The 17,899-nt window shown below is 35.2% G+C and overlaps 2 protein-coding genes across 14 annotated transcripts in view; one reads left to right on the plus strand and one right to left on the minus strand.

The window, feature by feature from the left end:
• The window catches only part of PALS2 (protein associated with LIN7 2, MAGUK p55 family member), a 240,270-nt gene that overhangs the window by 115,588 nt on the left and 106,783 nt on the right, over positions 1–17,899 (plus strand). The gene's annotated exons all lie outside the window — the stretch shown is intronic.
• Positions 1–17,899, minus strand: part of OSBPL3 (oxysterol binding protein like 3) — a 115,415-nt gene that overhangs the window by 17,420 nt on the left and 80,096 nt on the right. For 9 of the 13 annotated variants that reach the window (XM_087915299.1, XM_026706417.2, XM_087915295.1 and 6 more), the window contains 7 exons: positions 16,051–16,207; positions 15,197–15,327; positions 9,894–10,001; positions 4,123–4,257; positions 3,546–3,639; positions 1,794–2,044; positions 847–984 (listed from right to left, as the gene is read on the minus strand). In XM_087915299.1, coding sequence (XP_087771425.1) covers positions 847–984; positions 1,794–2,044; positions 3,546–3,639; positions 4,123–4,257; positions 9,894–10,001; positions 15,197–15,327; positions 16,051–16,207 — 1,014 coding nt within the window. The remainder of the gene's footprint in view (positions 1–846; positions 985–1,793; positions 2,045–3,545; positions 3,640–4,122; positions 4,258–9,893; positions 10,002–15,196; positions 15,328–16,050; positions 16,208–17,899) is intronic. The other 4 variants (XM_087915301.1, XM_087915300.1, XM_026706425.2 and 1 more) reach the window with 1 other exon arrangement.

Consider the following 17,899-nt stretch of genomic DNA (forward strand, 5'->3'; position numbering starts at 1 on the left):
ACTAACACAACCCTGTCATGTTAAAAAAATTAGAGCAATTAAAAATGTTCTAGATGTAAAAAAGCAATTGGTTGATAAAAAACAAGCCTGCTTGACTACAAAATTCTACTGTACATGGTTTCAAAACCATAAAGGACACTCTCCGCTCTCTGTTGGATCGCTTTACATAGTAGGATACCTGGAGGGCAAATCTCATATGAAATATTTAGCATTTAAGCAGCTTGCTATGGGATGGGAATAATTATTTCCTGTTAGGAAAAATATGTTCATGTAAGAGCTACATATAGAGTGTGTCCTACCAGCAACTCTTAAGGTTGTAGAAACTAGAGAAACTTTGTTCTCATTATAACTCAGATAGGGAAGGGGGAAAAGAGCAAATCCCAAAATATCTTTGCGTTTTGGTTTTGCTTCTTTGTTTGGCTGCAAAAAGCAAAAAACTTTTGGAGAATGTAACAAACCAGAATTAGTAACATTTTCACTTCTTCCAACTTTCCTCAAAATTCTCTTGCTGTCTTGCTGTCTTCATAACTCTCTTGACCCACAACAATAATTTCATGAACTGCAGACTCTCTGAGTCAAAAAATGCTATGCTCCATTTTTATATAATTAACATTGGCTCTCCAACAGATACTACAAACTGGCAAGACTTTGAGAGCCAAGATTTTGTCTATCCTATTGTGTAACTACACTATGTTATGATTTTTGCAAGTCTGAATTTAAGTTGTAGGAACATGAAGGGAAATGAGAAAATAAAATTGGTAGTTGTCCAATATAGGTTATCCAAGAAAGCATGTAACTAGATTATTAGAAGTTTTTCCAAACCGTGTCTTGATAAAATTGCATTACCTGTTCAGAAAAAAATTGGAAACCCTTATCTTCACAGATACATTCATAGGTTTCTCCAAGCACAGGATTGAATGGCTTGCTTCCAGCTCTGTAGTAGCTAGATGCATAGGCAGACACTGCAAAAGCAGCCACATAAACCTAAGAACACAATTGGTAACATTAAGTAGATTATGGAAAGGTATGCAGATTTTTCTTAATGTTGTTTAATTTTTTAAATGACATTTTAATATCACATTGACATCCAAGGTCCATACCTCCTATAAGCTAATATGTTCTTGAATGCAGTTATACTTTCACGTTTTCCTTCTTTGAGTTGCATCTATGAGCAGTGATGAAATACTTCTTTTCCTAGCTGAAGGGGCAATAATTGCAATCTTTCTAAGAACATTATTTTCCCACATATGACCATTATTTTGATGGACATATGTGAAAAAAAAAACTATAGGTAGGTTTTGTATGAACCAGCTTTCATGGAATAATATTTGACCAACTATTTTCATTGTTCTCAGTGTAATGAGAAGGATTGACAGGTAAGTATATTGAAGTCAGTCAAGATCCATTTTGAAATTTTATTTCTATTTGACTCTGAAATTCCAGCACATAGCTAAGTTTGATTTTAATAATCAAGTTGACTATTAAGTTTCTTTAAAAATTCAATAGAAATATGTGTATTGGTTTTCCATGACCTTCCTGAAGATGACCTTGGTCTTCATCTGTTGAGCCCAGAACAAGTATATTTGTAATAGGAGTGTTATGGCACCTTGGTTGTTTGAAATGTTTTTATTTTTCTGTGTATTGCTGTTCTGTGTGCTATTATGAAAAGTATGTTATATAAGATGGATGTCCAGTAAACAAATAAAGTTGTAATATAATTTGTAATGTAATATAATTTAATATAAAGTAAGTAAATAATTTTCTCATTTTCAGCATAGCATATTTCTCCTTACCATCCTTTCAAAGGGATTAGGTGTAAATGCTGCCTTATCCAACAATTCACTATATTCCAGTTCCTCACATAGCTTCTGCAAAGTGTTCAAAGGTTCATTCAGCCCAACAGGCATGGACACCTTGGAGAGATCTTTTCCTATATTATTCCGTAGAATGTTCCAGAGGCTGATGTTACTTGTATTGGGGCACGGGGCTGGTAGACGTGTCCTCCGCCTTGAATGGCATTCCATAATACCATCTGGGACACAATCTTGAAGACAGATGTTAGGTTTAAGTTTGGCAATTTAACATTTTTCAAAATTCATTCTGTTTGGTTAACATTCTTTTTATATATTATATTGGTTCTATAATTTCTTCCAAACTTCTCAGAATAGAAGATACAGTTATATATAGTTTTGAGAAGAATATTGTGCTGAACCATGGAGATTTGATCAGGGACAACCCAACATTTAGTAACTCTGGGCTTCCTGGCTTCCAACAGAGATAGAGATAGAATCTGAGATAGAATCTGTTTTAGTCAGTCACTTTCATTCTCTTCCGGGTAACTTTCCAAAGAGTTCATGCAATTGGTGAGCAATACCAACTACGTATCTAATACATATAAGAATTCTCTTATTCATTTACATAGCTATCTATATATACAACCATCCCATTTGTGTATACCCCTCCCACGCAGATTTTTTTAAAGGGTCTTATTTACATAAATGGACTTTTTCCATTCCTTCCATATGATAATGCTTAGGGTGATTTTAAAGAGAAAAAAGCACAAAAAAACAAGATAATCTTTATCTATCCCTATAATTATGTTTAAATCTGTTTGCTAAAATCTGCATTTTATATTATATAAATCTTAACACATTTTATTTTAATTAGATTTTAGATTCCCAGACTGAAAACACAAAATATGGGTCATTAATAATAAAGTAGAATATCATCACTTGCCATTCCTACACAATGAGGATTCCTATAGAAAATTCTTAATAAAAAGTAAAGCATGTTTAAGGCTCATTTTTTGATAATTTTGGAGCATTTCCTTAGTTCTACACTTTCTTCATGAAAATAAATAAATAAGAGTACCTCCAGTAGGCAGAACAAGATATCTGGATGGAAGAAACCTATATTGTAGATAGTGGTGAGGGGGGGGGGGGCTACTGCACATAACTTTAGGATCAGGCCTCTCCTATGCAGTTTCTGTTGGACATCATTTGAGAGAATAGGCTCAGTAAAATCACTTAAATCATTTAAAATATTTTGCCACAACTTGGTTATTTATACACTGCAAGATATGGGGAATGACTTGGATTCCATTCCTGCACAGGAATGGAAACTTTTTCCCCAAGTCATAAATTATACAAGATGCAACATAGGGAAATGGTGTGTAAGGGAGAAAGAACATAGAACAGGGGTCTTCAAACACGACAGCTTTAAGACTTGTGGACTTCTACTCCCAGAATTCCTCCTCCAGTCATCTTGGCTCAGAAATTCTGGAAATTGAAGTCCACAAGTCTTAAACATGCCAAGTTTGAAGACCCTTGATATAAAACATAATCAAAGGTAGAAGAGAAAACTAAAAGACTACACATTAAAATGTGAGTTATTCCTTCTTTGGATATCACTGTACATAATATCAGAACTGCAGAAAGCAATTATTTAAAATGAAAGCCTGAACTTAATAGGCATATTTCTAGGTTACTAATTATTGGTAGTTCAAAATTAAAAACAAATCAGAGAGCAGAAATAAAGATGCCCACCAAGTGTTTGCCTTTCATTCTCTATGTCATTACTTAGGTTGTCTTCGGAAATATTATCACTTATATCACTGGCATATGAATCATCATCAGACACCTGGGGAGGAAGGAAACATTCTTTTATTTTGATAATGAAGCAGGAAAAAAAATCCCTTTTCACATAATGCCACTTTTGTGTAAAGGAAATAAAAATACATCAAGTTTGAAATGGATACTGCAACATTAAAATTCTTATATAAGCAACTGTTAGCCTGAAGAATGGATAAGACTAAAGTAAGCTTGAATATAATTTCCACATTATGGAAAATCCTGCTATATGGCCACTTCCAAATGGAAATAATATTCAAATTTGGGTTAATTAAATATTTCTTCCTAAGAAAAGCACAGCAATATCTTCACTTGAGCAGTACTTCTTGTATTCATTCTTTCAGTCCCTTTCGCTTAAAAATACTTCAGAAAGTACCAGTAAGTAAGTTTTGTGTGCTGAAATAATGTGCATAGTGTCACACTGAGATTGCAAAGATAATAAAGGTTACATGATTTTGAAACAAATCCAGTGTTTCTGAACTGCTTTCCAGACCTCATTTTCTGAAGAACTGGCAGACAGCAGAACTTCCTGTGCATCAAAAAATTCAGTGAGTGAATCTGTTATTGATAGTCTGCTTTCGTTGGATATTTGGTGAACTAGACTCCTGTTTTGATGTTCAGAACTTTCCTGCAAAAAAAAAAAAAAGATTTAAAAACAGTCATGAGCAATAGTTTATTTATTATTAAAATAGATTTAAAAGAATGTCTGACTACAACTGATTCTGGGCCATTTACATAGTAAACTGTTAAAACAATGAAAAAGAGAATCAGAAAAGCCATATCAAACAGAATAAAATGTTTTACAAGAGCTCATACCCCAGTCTTCTTACAGCCTGGCTTTCAACACTATTTGGAACAACATATTGGGGTATCTGGGATATGCTATCCCAGAGGTCAGGCACTACAGCAGAGAACATATATTCTTTAAAATACATGTGGCTATACGGGTAGCCTTTGACGTATGACCACAATTGAGCTTAATTTTTTTGTTCCTAAACAAAACAGTTATTGAGTTTTGCCACACTTCTTAAGTGTGGGGACACTGTAACTGCTGTAAATCTGCAAATGGTCATAAGTCACTTTTTAAAAATGTTGCAACTTTGAAAGTTCAATAAACAAATGGTTATAAGTCAAGGACTACCGGTATAAAAGCTTGCTTGATCAACCCTATTGAAGAATGCCTACTCAAATTACCTTAGGAAGGAAAACATGGAACCATAAGAATTTTATATGTCTAACACTTTTCTTAAATACCTCACCTTCTAGTGGCAGTTAAAGCTGAATTTCAGAGTGAAAGCCAAGAACTCCTTAACTAACCCCCACCCCCGATACTAATAGTTACAGATTACAAACATGTCGGTAAATGTGTTGATTTTAATACAAAGATTACTGTGAGGCTGACATCGTCAGCTAAGCATGTATATAATAATTGCAGAAGCTTCCTATGTTTCTACTAAAATACTATTTTCTGAAATACAATGGTGCTTTTTCCTATATATAACACAGGAATGATGTAGATTTGCCCACCCATGATGGAAGGGTGAGCAAACATTTAGCCTCAAAGTAATACTCCCAAGGGAAAGAGAAAAGGTATAGTGAGCTGGATAATGATGCATACAGAGCAGATTTGCAAAGCTAGGAACTTCCATTGTCTGAGTCAGGAAAGGTAGATGGGTGTTTTACTTTGCTTGTACAAACCATTCTAAGCCTTTTTAAGGAACTAACACTAGCTATGTGTTTTCACACAAAATGGAACAAATGATCTATCAACATCACTACAAGCAGTGATGGATAGATAGAGGTTAAGGCAAAGAGGTGGCAAAATCCTGGTTGGATGGAAAGTCAAAAAGCCTATCTAGCAGCAAATTAGCAGCAAAACAAAACAGAATTGTGAAGTACAGTGCATTGTAAGAAGCTAACACATACAATATAAAAGGACAGGGGCAGTAAAAAAACTGACAAGGTCAAATAGAAATGCTGGATATAATGACCAATTATTTTCTGTCCTCTCATCTCAATCTTTGCATTGCCTTACAATGCCATTGCTACAATAGTTATCACTTGAGGATTTCAGAAATTAGTCCATTTCTGCATACTCAAAACCTCTCAAGATTGTGAAGAATTTGGATTCAGCAAAAGAAAAATAGTGAGACAGGTATTAATTTATTTCTATCTGATGTTTTTCATCACAAAATAGTTTCTCGTAATACTTAAATTGATATAGTTATTGACATAAAGAAGCCTAAAGATATTTTTCCTTTGTTTTGCGACCTCATGTGCCCAGTTAAAAAATGTTCAATTTTTTGTATCAAACAGCACATCTTTGTTAATTTCTACATTTTTTGAATGACCCAGGATCTCTGTGCAGTAAAAGATTTGTCACCAAAAGCAACAGGAATGAAACTACCACATTCCCTCACCCAGTTCATTTTTGTAAACATAAATAATTGTATCTTTTTTCATAAACATGCTACTTTTATTTGACGTTTTCATTTGCTATGTTTCAAATTTTGAAGGCTTCTGTGATCACAAAAGCAAGGTATTCAGCTTGTTGGTCTTGGCTTTCTGATTCCTGGCCCCAATCCCCAATTCCCCCAGCAAAAACAATTGACATTCAAGGAATCTGTAAAGCATAAAGTTTGGATTTAGCAATTTTTAAAATCTCATATCTTTTTCTCTGATAGAAAGGGAGAGATAAAATCAGCAGTCACAGGCAACTGGAAAATTGGATTAACCCATAATACAAAATAACCACATACTTATCTCTATTGCTTGTTAGTTTGTGTGTTTGTAACTATAAATTCTTAGATGGTATCAATAAGATTATTATATATTAAGACCTACTGTATGGTTTTAGTTTTAAATATTTAATATCTGCTTTTAATCCTAAATTATGTATTTGAGAAGTCATGTTCTGACCAAGGCTTCCAAACCATAATTACGCACACGTCTTTTAAAAACAAGAGTTATTTTATTGCAATGCTGGGAATTATTTTCATTCCCAGCCGGAATTAATCTCAAACAGTCCCCTGAGATAAGCATACATCTTTCAGTTCTATGAAGTGCTGCCAAAAATAGAAGTATTAAATGAACTGGAAAAGAAACCAATCAAAGTACAAAAAAACCCCAACCGAAGTACAAAGAGCTTCCAGAATGACTCTGAACCGATCAAACTACTTTGCTTCCTAAAAAGGTATCGTCATCTTGGCCTGACCTTAATACCTTATGGGAGGGGCAATCACCTCCCAGACTTAGTCCTGAGTCGCCCCTTTTATTTTAGCTGCCCTTGCCTTCTAGCAGCTCTGCGCATATGCACACTAGGAACAGGCTCCCCTGGGTCCTCTGCCTCACTGCTGCTAGACTCCAAAGGCTCCTAAGGCAGCCCCCCACTCCCTGATGGTCCTGGCCCCATCTCTGCATCAGATGAAGGACCCTTGTCCGAGTCCTTCAAACTTCCTGACTGGTCCCCGTTCTTCTCCACTGTCCAATTCCGCTGCTGCCTGCACCGGCTGCCAGCGAACCACAAGAAGTCAGTAGTTTGGAGTGGCCTATAAAGGCTCCACAGAGCGAGAGAGGCAAACAGGAGGAGGACTGGAAAATTAAATAACTTAGTAAGATATATAATGAAAAGGAAAATGTTAACAGAACCAACCTAATGATCTCAGTTTTTTTCTCACCTTTCCCATTTCACAAGTGCTTATGAATAATTACATTCATTACATTACTTACAAAGTAATGTAAGTAAATAAAAATAGAAAGGAAATAGTATGAACCCAGGGGTGGGATTCTTCTGGTTCGGATGAACCCCTTGCTCCGATGATCACCTGGCTCTGAACCTCTGACTCTGACGATCATGTGGGCCCATACGCCCCTGCGCTGTACTCATCTAGATCTGCTCAGCTGATTCGTGCTGTTAATTCCCTGAAGTAACATCAAATGTAAGTATTTTTGAAGGCTGTGCATGCATGAAGCACGTGATTAGCAAACTGGTTGTTATGTTGGCAGCATCCCACCACTGTATGAACCTTGACACTGCTCTCAACAATAGCACCCAACCAGCTGAGTGGATAAGGCACACCTCACACCTGTTCAACGTTTTTCCCAGTATGTTGTTAATACCAGAAAGAATTAATCATAATTTCTAAGTCAGGATTTGCAAATATAAATCACCATATATGCAAATCTGTTCCCTCTGTTGCCCTTTTCAGTGATGTGTTTCCTTTTCTTAAGGAAAACATTTCCAGACACCCTATTTGTGCAGAGATGATGTATGCGCCACCATTCAAAAGCAGGATTGGCATTTTGAATTTAATCAGGATAAGCAACATGCAACATCTCATTACAATACTAGAATCCCCTGCTGTAGTGGTTGGGGCTGAACATTTTCATTTTCATAGTAAAAATAAATGTTTTAAATATTGTAAAGGCATCAAAACATCCCTTTAACCCTCGTTGTCTCAAACCAGAGGTTTCCCATTTTGGAAAATGTATGCCTTAGACCAGGAGTGTCAAACTCGATATCATTGAGGGATGCATCAGGATCGTATTTGACCTTGTGGGGGGGCTGGGGGATGCGATCAGGGTGGGCATGTCCACCTTGACATCACTCATGTTGGGGCACCTGAAACCCCAGAAAAAATGGCTTCCATGCTCCATTTTGGCTGTGATAGCCTCCTGTGTGTGCCCTCTCCAGCCTCCTGGGGGGTGAACGTAGCCCTTGCAAGCTCCGTTTTCAGCCGTGATGGCCTGCAGCCCTCTGACAGTGAAAAGAAGAACCCCCAGCTCAGTTTTCACTGGCAATGGCACTGTGGGCCGGACCTTTACTGTCTCCAGGGCAGCCCCTTGGCCAGATCTAAGCTCTCTGTGGGCCTAATCTTGCCCGCGGACCTTGAATTTGACACCTCTGCCTTAGACTCTCAAAATCTATTGCTTTTCTTCAAACAAACAAAATGAAATTCCTTCCTTGCCCATTCTAACATTATAACTGACTACCTTGTTTCCTGCAGATCCCTTAGCCTAAGAAAAGAAGCCCCAAAGGTTTCCCAGTTCTAAATTATTACACAAGATGAAAACAGAGTTCTGATTTATCAGGGTGTATGGGAAGCCCTAGATTATTCTGGATGCAGTTTATTCCCCAACATATATAATAGCAAACAGAAACGTGTGATGATCTTTTAGTGTAAACAAAATGAAATGCCTACAGAAACAAAATGGTATAATATAAATGTGGAAAACTGAAGTGTGTACCTAACTTACAGCAAATGAACTGAAAGTGTTCTGTATACCACCAATGTAAAAAAGTCCTTGGTCTCCAATTACAGCAATAGCCTTCATGAGACAGTAGGAGAAATTCCATTGCATATAGTTGTAAATGCCATGAGAACATCTCATAAGAATGCAATATAAGCTATAATCCATTAACATCTGACCTCTCAAATTGCTCAGTTCAAATCAAAGCATACTTTCAAAATATGAGACTGGAACTCATCTATATTATCTATTTGTCATGACTAAGTTAAATTTATTTTTATTTGTCTTAAAATGTCATTTAATCTCAGTTATTATAGTACTCTCTATGTTATTTCTTACCTCAAAATCTCACTTACTCCCTTGTTACAAAGTTATGCATTCTATCTTGGCCTTCCCTAAGCTGATGTCCTTCCAAACCTATGGTTTGGAATTCTGAAAATTGTCCCAATGTATTTAGAGGGCACCTGCTTAAATAAGGTTTGGTTGGCTTATTATATTTAAATGTTTAAATTAATTAAATGCATTTCCATCCTGTTTCTAGGTAATGTTATTAGTGGCAGAAACATATTCAGCAAGAAAAGGGAAACTAGGCAACTGATAACAACATTTTGTAGTTCAACTTGAATTTTTTTTTTTACTTCTTATCTCCCCCCCAAATGAAGCCCCTTTTTTCAATCTGAGTGGACTGATGTACAACAATGCTTTTCTTGACGGGTTTTCTACAGTGTTATTTTTCCCCAGACTGAGTCGAAAGGTTCTGTTTACAAAGGCAAATTAGTTTCTGACAATTATTTGAAGTGCAAAAGTTGTGTAGAAGAATTTGACATATAAAAAACTAAAACATGGAATATACAAACTGTTCAGCAACACTACAAAGAATGGCAAAAGCTGATGTTATTGTTTGGATGACCATACTATGTGATGAGAAGATTCATTAGGGCAAGACAATGACCAACTGAATGAAGGAGAGATGCAACAAGGAGCATTGCAAAAAGACAGGAAATCTATACCCACCTTCACAAAATCAGGGCTCGAATTTGCATTAGCCGCTGAATCAAGGAGCATAGATTCGGCATGTATTCTGCATAACCGTTCTTTAAGATCTGTGTTTTGTGCTATGGCCTGGAAAAAATAAAGTACATTTGGGCCATCATAGTGTCTCAGCTAATTACAAAACAGTTGTCTCTCTGGTATAAAAAAAAAAGAAAGAAGACAAAATGGAATTCTAAGAGTATTTGGGGCCAAATAATTTTTCCTTTTTTTCCCGCTAGAAGAAAGGGTAATATTTAGATGGTAAGAGCTATAGAGCAACTGAAAGGCAACTTTTGCAAAGCAACAGCTCAGAAAGCAAAGATGAGGTTAACTCTGGGATGAACTTGAGCTATAGAGTCTCCATGATGGCAAATTTTCAAATAGTATGATCTTGAGAAGGTAAATGAAGATGGTATTAAATCTGTGGCATGCTACACTGGCAATTTATTGGGGAATAATGGTTTGGTACAGGACCCCAGCATCTAAAGATGAAAGGCTTAATATTTCTCTATCATAATACTAAATTTATCAAAGTATTGATATAGTTTTTTTAATGTAGTCAGAAGCCAGAGATGAGTTACTTTTTAATGAACAGATGAAAGAAAAGTTTAATCTTTTTTTGAGGTTCTACCATCCTTGTCTAAATCTGGTTGTAATGAAAAACACACACCTGACATTTCACATTTAACATCACATGCACTTGAGAGTTATTAAGAGTTTCCAAGAATACATAGGTGACAGATGAAAGCAGAAATGGTTTTAAATGAGATTATTCAATATTTATGGATAATAACTGATTTTTCCATTTTTTTTAAAAAAAGTATATGGCAGGTTTCATTCCTGACAGATCCTTGGCTTTTTTTTTTTTACTATATTTTGGGAATGTAATTTCTAGAAAAATTATGACTAATGAAGTATATGTGTAATTATCTTCCAAATGCCTCCCCATTCCATTTAATGAATGCTGCCATCAGCACCAGGTATGTGTGAATATCTATTTCTCTTTCTTTCAAAGACAGCAAACATTCTTCTGGCTTTGTTTTATGTTATAAAATAACCACTGCTAGATGAAAATGCCACCACAAGATGACTTTTCTCTTCTATTAAGCAAAGAGTATGAAAACCACTAGCTGATTCAAGAAAGAAGGTTCAACACATACACACCAAGCTTGCTTCTGTGCAATAATAGAAGCAGTGTGGTGCATTACCCACTTAACTACAACATAAGCAAAAGACAGGAAATGCACACCCATTTGGTAATAACTGACATTAATCTCTATATGACTAATCAGGGCAAGATCAAACAAGTCTCCTTAGCAAGTGGGTGTTGCATGATTTTTTCAAGCAGAATACAGTTTTTAAGACAACTATGAGTAACCACTTGGGAATTTGTTAATTGTCTTTCATGTCAAATGAAATGATACTGCAATGTTATATCTATTGATCTGGGAATAAGCTTGAATGCATTAAATAGCAAGTTACCATGAATATGGTTTTGAAAAATTTTAATTATTCAGAATGTCACTGTCAATATGTGTATTAAATGTAGCATGATAGACAAGTAGATGGATAGACATATTCTTGTCTATCATTTGTTTCTGTTCTTAATTTATTTAAAACCTGTTTGCCAGCGAGAATTGCTACCATATAAATTGATATCATTATTAAATAAGTAAGAAAATGAAGAAAATACAAGGAGTTTCAAATTTAATCCTGCTAGGATATATGGATAAACAAAGGACCTAAATTGATGTAGGTAATCTGAAAGTATTTTCCTTGCCAATATCCAAGCATATCCACTCTATTTGGGGGTCACATTTTCTCTATCAGTCATAATTATATAAAGTACAGCGTACTAATAATATTGAATAATAGGAAAATATATTACTTTGTCAAACAAAAGAATTCATTTTCATGTGATAGTGGTGGCCCCTGACCTGGAAATCTTAAAGTGATATTAGATAAATTATGAGATTATCAGTGTTTATAATTCATAATTACAAAAAAAAAAATCCCAACCAGAATCAGGAGCAACTTCTGAATACCAGTTTGGGACTTAGAAATCTACTTGATATTCAGAGAGATCTATTCAACTCAGAATTATTATTGTTAAATGAGGTTAGGTTGTGAAGCTGTGTGGAAGATAAAATCACTCAAATTCATTCAGCCTTTGATGCTATCAGAGCAGTTATAGAGAGGTGCAATTCAAAGTATTACTGTGGATATCACTTTTGAAAGTCTTCATCATTGACATTAACCCCTGTACTGGGTATCTATAGACTGCCTACTCTTAACATCTTTTGTCCATCCATTAAGAGCTGCAGGAGAGACCCTACTTTCATTCTATTCCTCACAAATATAAATTTGGGGGAATCTCTTGGTCCAGCCTTCTCCAATGCTATCTTGTCTTCTCTAACAGCATTACACCTGGATGATAACCTGGATGAATTGAGACTATCCATAGACACATAGAAAAGCAGTTTATTTATTAACAGAATGGATTGAAAGCATGCTACATCTTTATGATTTAAGTAGATGTTAGATGAAAATAAAGACTGGCTACTCCTGTATAGCTATAAATCCAGCATCCAAATGTATCAATATTTAAAATGACATGGTTTATCTTCAATTTCACAATCACATGATGTTTACAACCTGGATTATTGCTTGACACTGATATAAATATATATGTACATGTGGCTCTTTATTAAACAACAACAAAAAACACCCATGAATTTTTATCTGCCATTTCACTTCTATTCCACATACCAGTTTTTGTACAGTTTGAATTAAGAGTATTTACATTTTGTCTTTTGAATATTTATTCTTGCTTTACTTATAAGAGCAATGAAATGGCACCAGTGTACTACATGTGGCTTGTACTATTTCATTAAGTTGGATGGATACGTAACATGTTTTACCCCTTTTAACTAAGCAGTGTACAACTTCAATCATATAAATAATATTATTAAAATGTCATAGCGTACCTTGGTAGAAGCTTTAATAATGCATCATGAAATCATAGGAGGAAATAGAATGAAATCCAAAAAGAAATCTACATACATCATTTCCCAACTTTTGTAAAAATTAGGCATGTCTCTATGCTTTGTTATAAGTTATTTTTATTATATTTTGCTTTTCTTCAAGAATTTAAAAGCATTTTTGGTCAATCCATACTTGTGTCATAACTAGATATTATGCCTCCTTTGTTCCTGTCCAATCCAGCAAAAATGTCCACATTTCATGAGCTGTATTTGGTTCTCAGAAAGAATTAGCAGGGTTATTCCTATCTACATTTTCTTAGCTAATTCTTTAGGATATCCTGAATTGCTTAACTTTAATTGGTCAAAATGTCTGCCAAATGTTGGACAATTGTTTGGTGATTTGCATCACCAACTGATAAAATGAAATATTGTGCATACTGCAATGCAAAACAGAAAACAAAATCAAATAAAAAAGTACTGTAGTGAACCATTGCCTCACAAGCCCATAAAATAGCATTACATTTCATTTACATGAAACAATACAAATTCTATTTCCAGACTCTAAAGTGAAATAGAAAATTTCTTCAAATTACATTTTTAATTTCTGATTTGTAATAAATTAGGTCAAATGTGATCTGATAAGAGATACCTCCTGGAAAAAGAGCCCTTCTACAATCAGTTGACTGAGGCAAGGAAGAAGTTAAGGGAAATAAGGGCAACTGAAATGAGTGTATCCACCAGAGGCCGAATAAACTATTAGAATATTTTAGCTCCAGCCTATTTTTTTAATTCTCTGATCTAGGCAAAAAACAGGACTATTGTTCTTTAGAGAATATAGCAACTACGAGCTGAAGGGTGTAAAATATTGAAGAGCTAAATGAATGGGGATGATACAGTAATTATTAATATATAGATCATTCTGCACAAAAGTTCTAAACGTTCTATAGTTGTTGACATCTTAGCACCAAAGTTGTTGATCTGCAGTTTAAATATTGCTTTTTATTTTCACACTTACAAAATCATCTTCTAAAATTATTAACATAACCTGATCTTACAATATTATGTGGCAGACTTTGCTTATGGGATATGGAAGAATGGGGAAAAATAAAGGAATTCTAGAGAGATGAAAATAGAGCTTACTTCAAAATGAAGAAGGAAAATACTATTTTTCATACTCTTATATAGTATACATTCTAAAATAAGCAAAATAAGTAATGATATATTGCACCACAACTTCACAAAAGCCTTTATCCCTTTAAAAGTATTGTACAATTATTTATATGTGGGAAGCACTGTAACAAGTATTATGATTTATTCCATCACTCTGTTCTGCACCATGTTTCCAATCTTGGAACTATATTTGGGAAAGTCTGTACATAGGGCAATTTATCATATCCCAATTTCCTTCAGTTTCAGTATCAAATATATGGATCATTTGTTTTATATCATGATACATTTTTCCCCTTTCAAAATTGACTGCTGTTGATGATACCAATCACTAATCATCAACAATCTAAACAAGCAGGTTGTCCGAAGCCAATTTTATCTTACTTGGGACTCAGATAAGTGACTGCATAAGGATTGTCCTGCAGGCTGACTTTTTGAAATTTATCTTAGTGGCTAGGTTTCATTCAAATATCAATGAACTCAAAGTTAATAATGGGATTTTATTCCACCTTATTTAGCCAAATTATCAGGGACTGCTTTCAAGATGTTTCTTCTTAGGGAATGAAAATAATGGTGGTGGAGGCAAACCCCAGATTGCCCTAATGTGGATAGAATGATACAACCAGTTCATTCTATCAATTTATATTTTATCATATAAATTCAAAATGTGGATAGATGCTCTCACAATCCTCTTTGTCTACCATCTGGGAGTCAAAGTTATGGTTTGAGCAACAATAGAGAGATTAACAAGCACAGATTATCCTGGCCACTGGAAATATATTTTTATCATTAATTTCACTAAATTCTGTAATGAAATATGAGAGCCACTACTTGGAGATAAGACTATTAACCTATTCACACTAAGTGTGCCACTTTACAAAGAATGAAATAGATGCCTGTGTGTTCAGCACAAGGACACACATTGTGCCTTCTCCAAAAGCTTTTACCACACTTAGTCAGCTCTTGGCAAAAATCACAATTTGCAACTGGCTATAGAAACCAATGAAAACAAGGTACATCAAAGCTCAATTCATTTTGAGTCAAATAAATGAAGGCAAAAATCAAGCCAAGAAGAATTAATGTAATTGATAAGACAAGTTTTTGAACACAAGTCCAATTAACGTGGGAACTTACAGATGATAAGGCATTCTTCAGTCCAATTATCTGAGCAGATGGAGATGCAGCTGAATCATGGTCAAACATTTGCTTCAGCTTCTCTCTTTCTGTTGAAATCGTACTAAAAGCTGACTTTAAGGTAAAGTACACTACAAAAATAGTTTAAAAAAATTACAGAAATTATGCAATTTGTAGGTCAAAATGTAGAACTATTCAACATTACACATTGAAAACAAAGAACACTAAGCAAGCAAGCAAACCCAAATCTTGTGATTAATGTCTTAAAAGTTGTACATAAAAGAAATACTTGTCTCATTTGGAGAAAAAAAAGTCCCTGAAAAACAATTCAAATAAATTTAGATGGGAATAACTTTGCTGGCACAATGGTTAAGTTACTGCTTTATTCATTTTGCAAAGAAATCAATGACTAATGTCACGTTGAGCCCCTCAACATTTTTTCCTATTTTGTTTTAATTAAAATAGCTTACTCTCATAGCAACCCTTTTACATCACCAATGCTAAAGCTGAAATTAAGCAAGCCACTTGGAGTCTCCGTACATGTAAACCTAAGGCAACCTTCTCTTACATGTTTCGATAAAGATTTTTACAAATATCTGATGTGTTAAAATATTCCAAAACCTTACATTCAGAACAATGATCAATATGAGATTGTCTTCCCAATCTTTTTTTTTTTTTGGCCGGGGGTGGGGTGGGGATAATGAAGGGAAATATTTATAAAATACCTCTTGTAGTCTCCGAAAGCAGTCCAACATTCGGTATTCATAAATTGCATGCAGTGTTCATCAAGTTTCATTTTCATGAACCCACAAATTGTTTTCATCATCTTTCTATTAGGGACAAATTCCAATTACCTTTGTGAGCTATGTGACACAAGTCCTCTTGCAATTTAGAAAATTCTGATGTCACCTCAGAACCATCTGAATACATTTTTTCATCCCCATAATCTAATGTAGATAAATTAGGATTTGAAGCATGCAGCCTTAGTGGAGCAGAAAGAACAGCTGGTACCTGCAAAGAATGTACATTATATTTATTTATTTATTTCCATTCAGTTGAGCCAATTCTCAGAGACTGTCTGGATATGTCTGCAGTTTTCTTGGCAGTTTTGCAATATTTGCCTCCTTTCTAGGGCTGAGAGATAGTGTTTGGCCCAAAGTCACCTAACTAACTTTGTGCCTAAAGTGACACTAGAATTCAAAGTTTCTCAGGTTTTAGCATGATGCTTTAACCAATGAACAAAAATGATGCATACAAACTCCCAAATGAAACAAAACATTAAACATGCTGCTATATCTGAAATAATGCCAAAAATGGCCATTACTGTCTCTATTTGGCTCTTTTGCCCTGCAGTTTCTCTTCCCACAATAGATTATTTGAAAAATTGATAAATATCTATTCCCTTTCTGTTAAAAATAATACTGTGATACTTAGATCTCTACCTAGGACACTTCTCTAAATCAATTTCAAGAGTTTAGTGTTTATTATGAAAATTACAGAATTTTGTAAAAATGTAAAAACCTTTTTTTGTAAAAATGTTCAAAGGAAGTAGAAGAGGAAACATAACCATTTTGAGGATTAAAAAAAAATACTATGGAATGGGTGAATAAAACTAAACAAGGACTTCCAGTGGAATATGTGGATTAAAAAGAATAGAATAAAATAAAAGCTGAAAGGGACCTTGGAGGTCTTCTAGTACAGCTTCCTGTGCAAGCAGGAGAACCTATACCATCTCACACAAGTGACTGTTGAGTCTCTTCTTAAAAATTTCCAGTGCTGGACTTCTGGTTTGAGCTTCTTTGGAGACAGACCGAAGCCTCGTCTCTGCAAGGCTTCGATCCATGCTCGCCACTGAAGCGCCCCGAGCCGGCTGGCTTCGGGGCTAAGCCACCCCATAGAGGTGGTGAAGAAGGGGGAGACTGCCTGCAGGGTTGAGGAGAGCTGCATCTCTCCTCCCCAGCTGGCCATTACTCCCTTTCCCGAAGGCGGTTGTAGCGGTGGTCAGAAATGGCCACCACAAAGAAGAATTCGACCAGAAAAGAATGTGCAGGAGGAAGATAAGAAGAGAAAGTTTTGGTTGACCGGGTCAAACAGCAAAAGTAACACATAAGGTACCCTGGAATTTAAATGTAATAACATTGTTCCCAAAGAAGATTTTGAAGCTGCGAAGGAGAGAGAGAAGGGAAAGGATTAGGGTTTTTTTTCTTCCCTTCCTTATACTGACAGCTAAGAGACTTAAGCAAGAAGTTGAAAAAAATCCACTCTGACATTAATAGGCATCTAAGCTGAAAATAAAAGTCAAAGGGATAATAAAGATTTCTGGATATTTAAAAGTTTTTAAAAGCAGGAAAGGAGAAAAAAAAAGAATAAAAGGGCAGGATCTGGAAAAATGGAGAAGACTGCCTGGAACTAAGTAATGGAACTGTAACTAAAAGGAACTTACAGTGTATGAAGTATAATATTAGAAAGCAACAAAAGAGGGGATTACAGATGAGAGAGTTAGAAGTAGAAAGACGAAGGGGTAAAAAGGCGAGGGAGAAGAAGAGGGGGAAGAAGGCAAGGAAAAGAAGTTGTAAAAGACAGAAACAAGAAATGGAGAAACAGGGAAAAGATATAAGGATTGTAACCATAAGCTTTTTTAGAGATAATGGGTGAAAATTTAATTGCAAAAGGGATTCTGCAAAGGTACATAAGATAGCATTG

Source organism: Pseudonaja textilis, chromosome Z, assembly GCF_049901715.1.
Source record: "Pseudonaja textilis isolate UNSWEBS1 chromosome Z, rPseTex1.2, whole genome shotgun sequence".
NCBI lineage: Eukaryota > Metazoa > Chordata > Lepidosauria > Squamata > Elapidae > Pseudonaja > Pseudonaja textilis.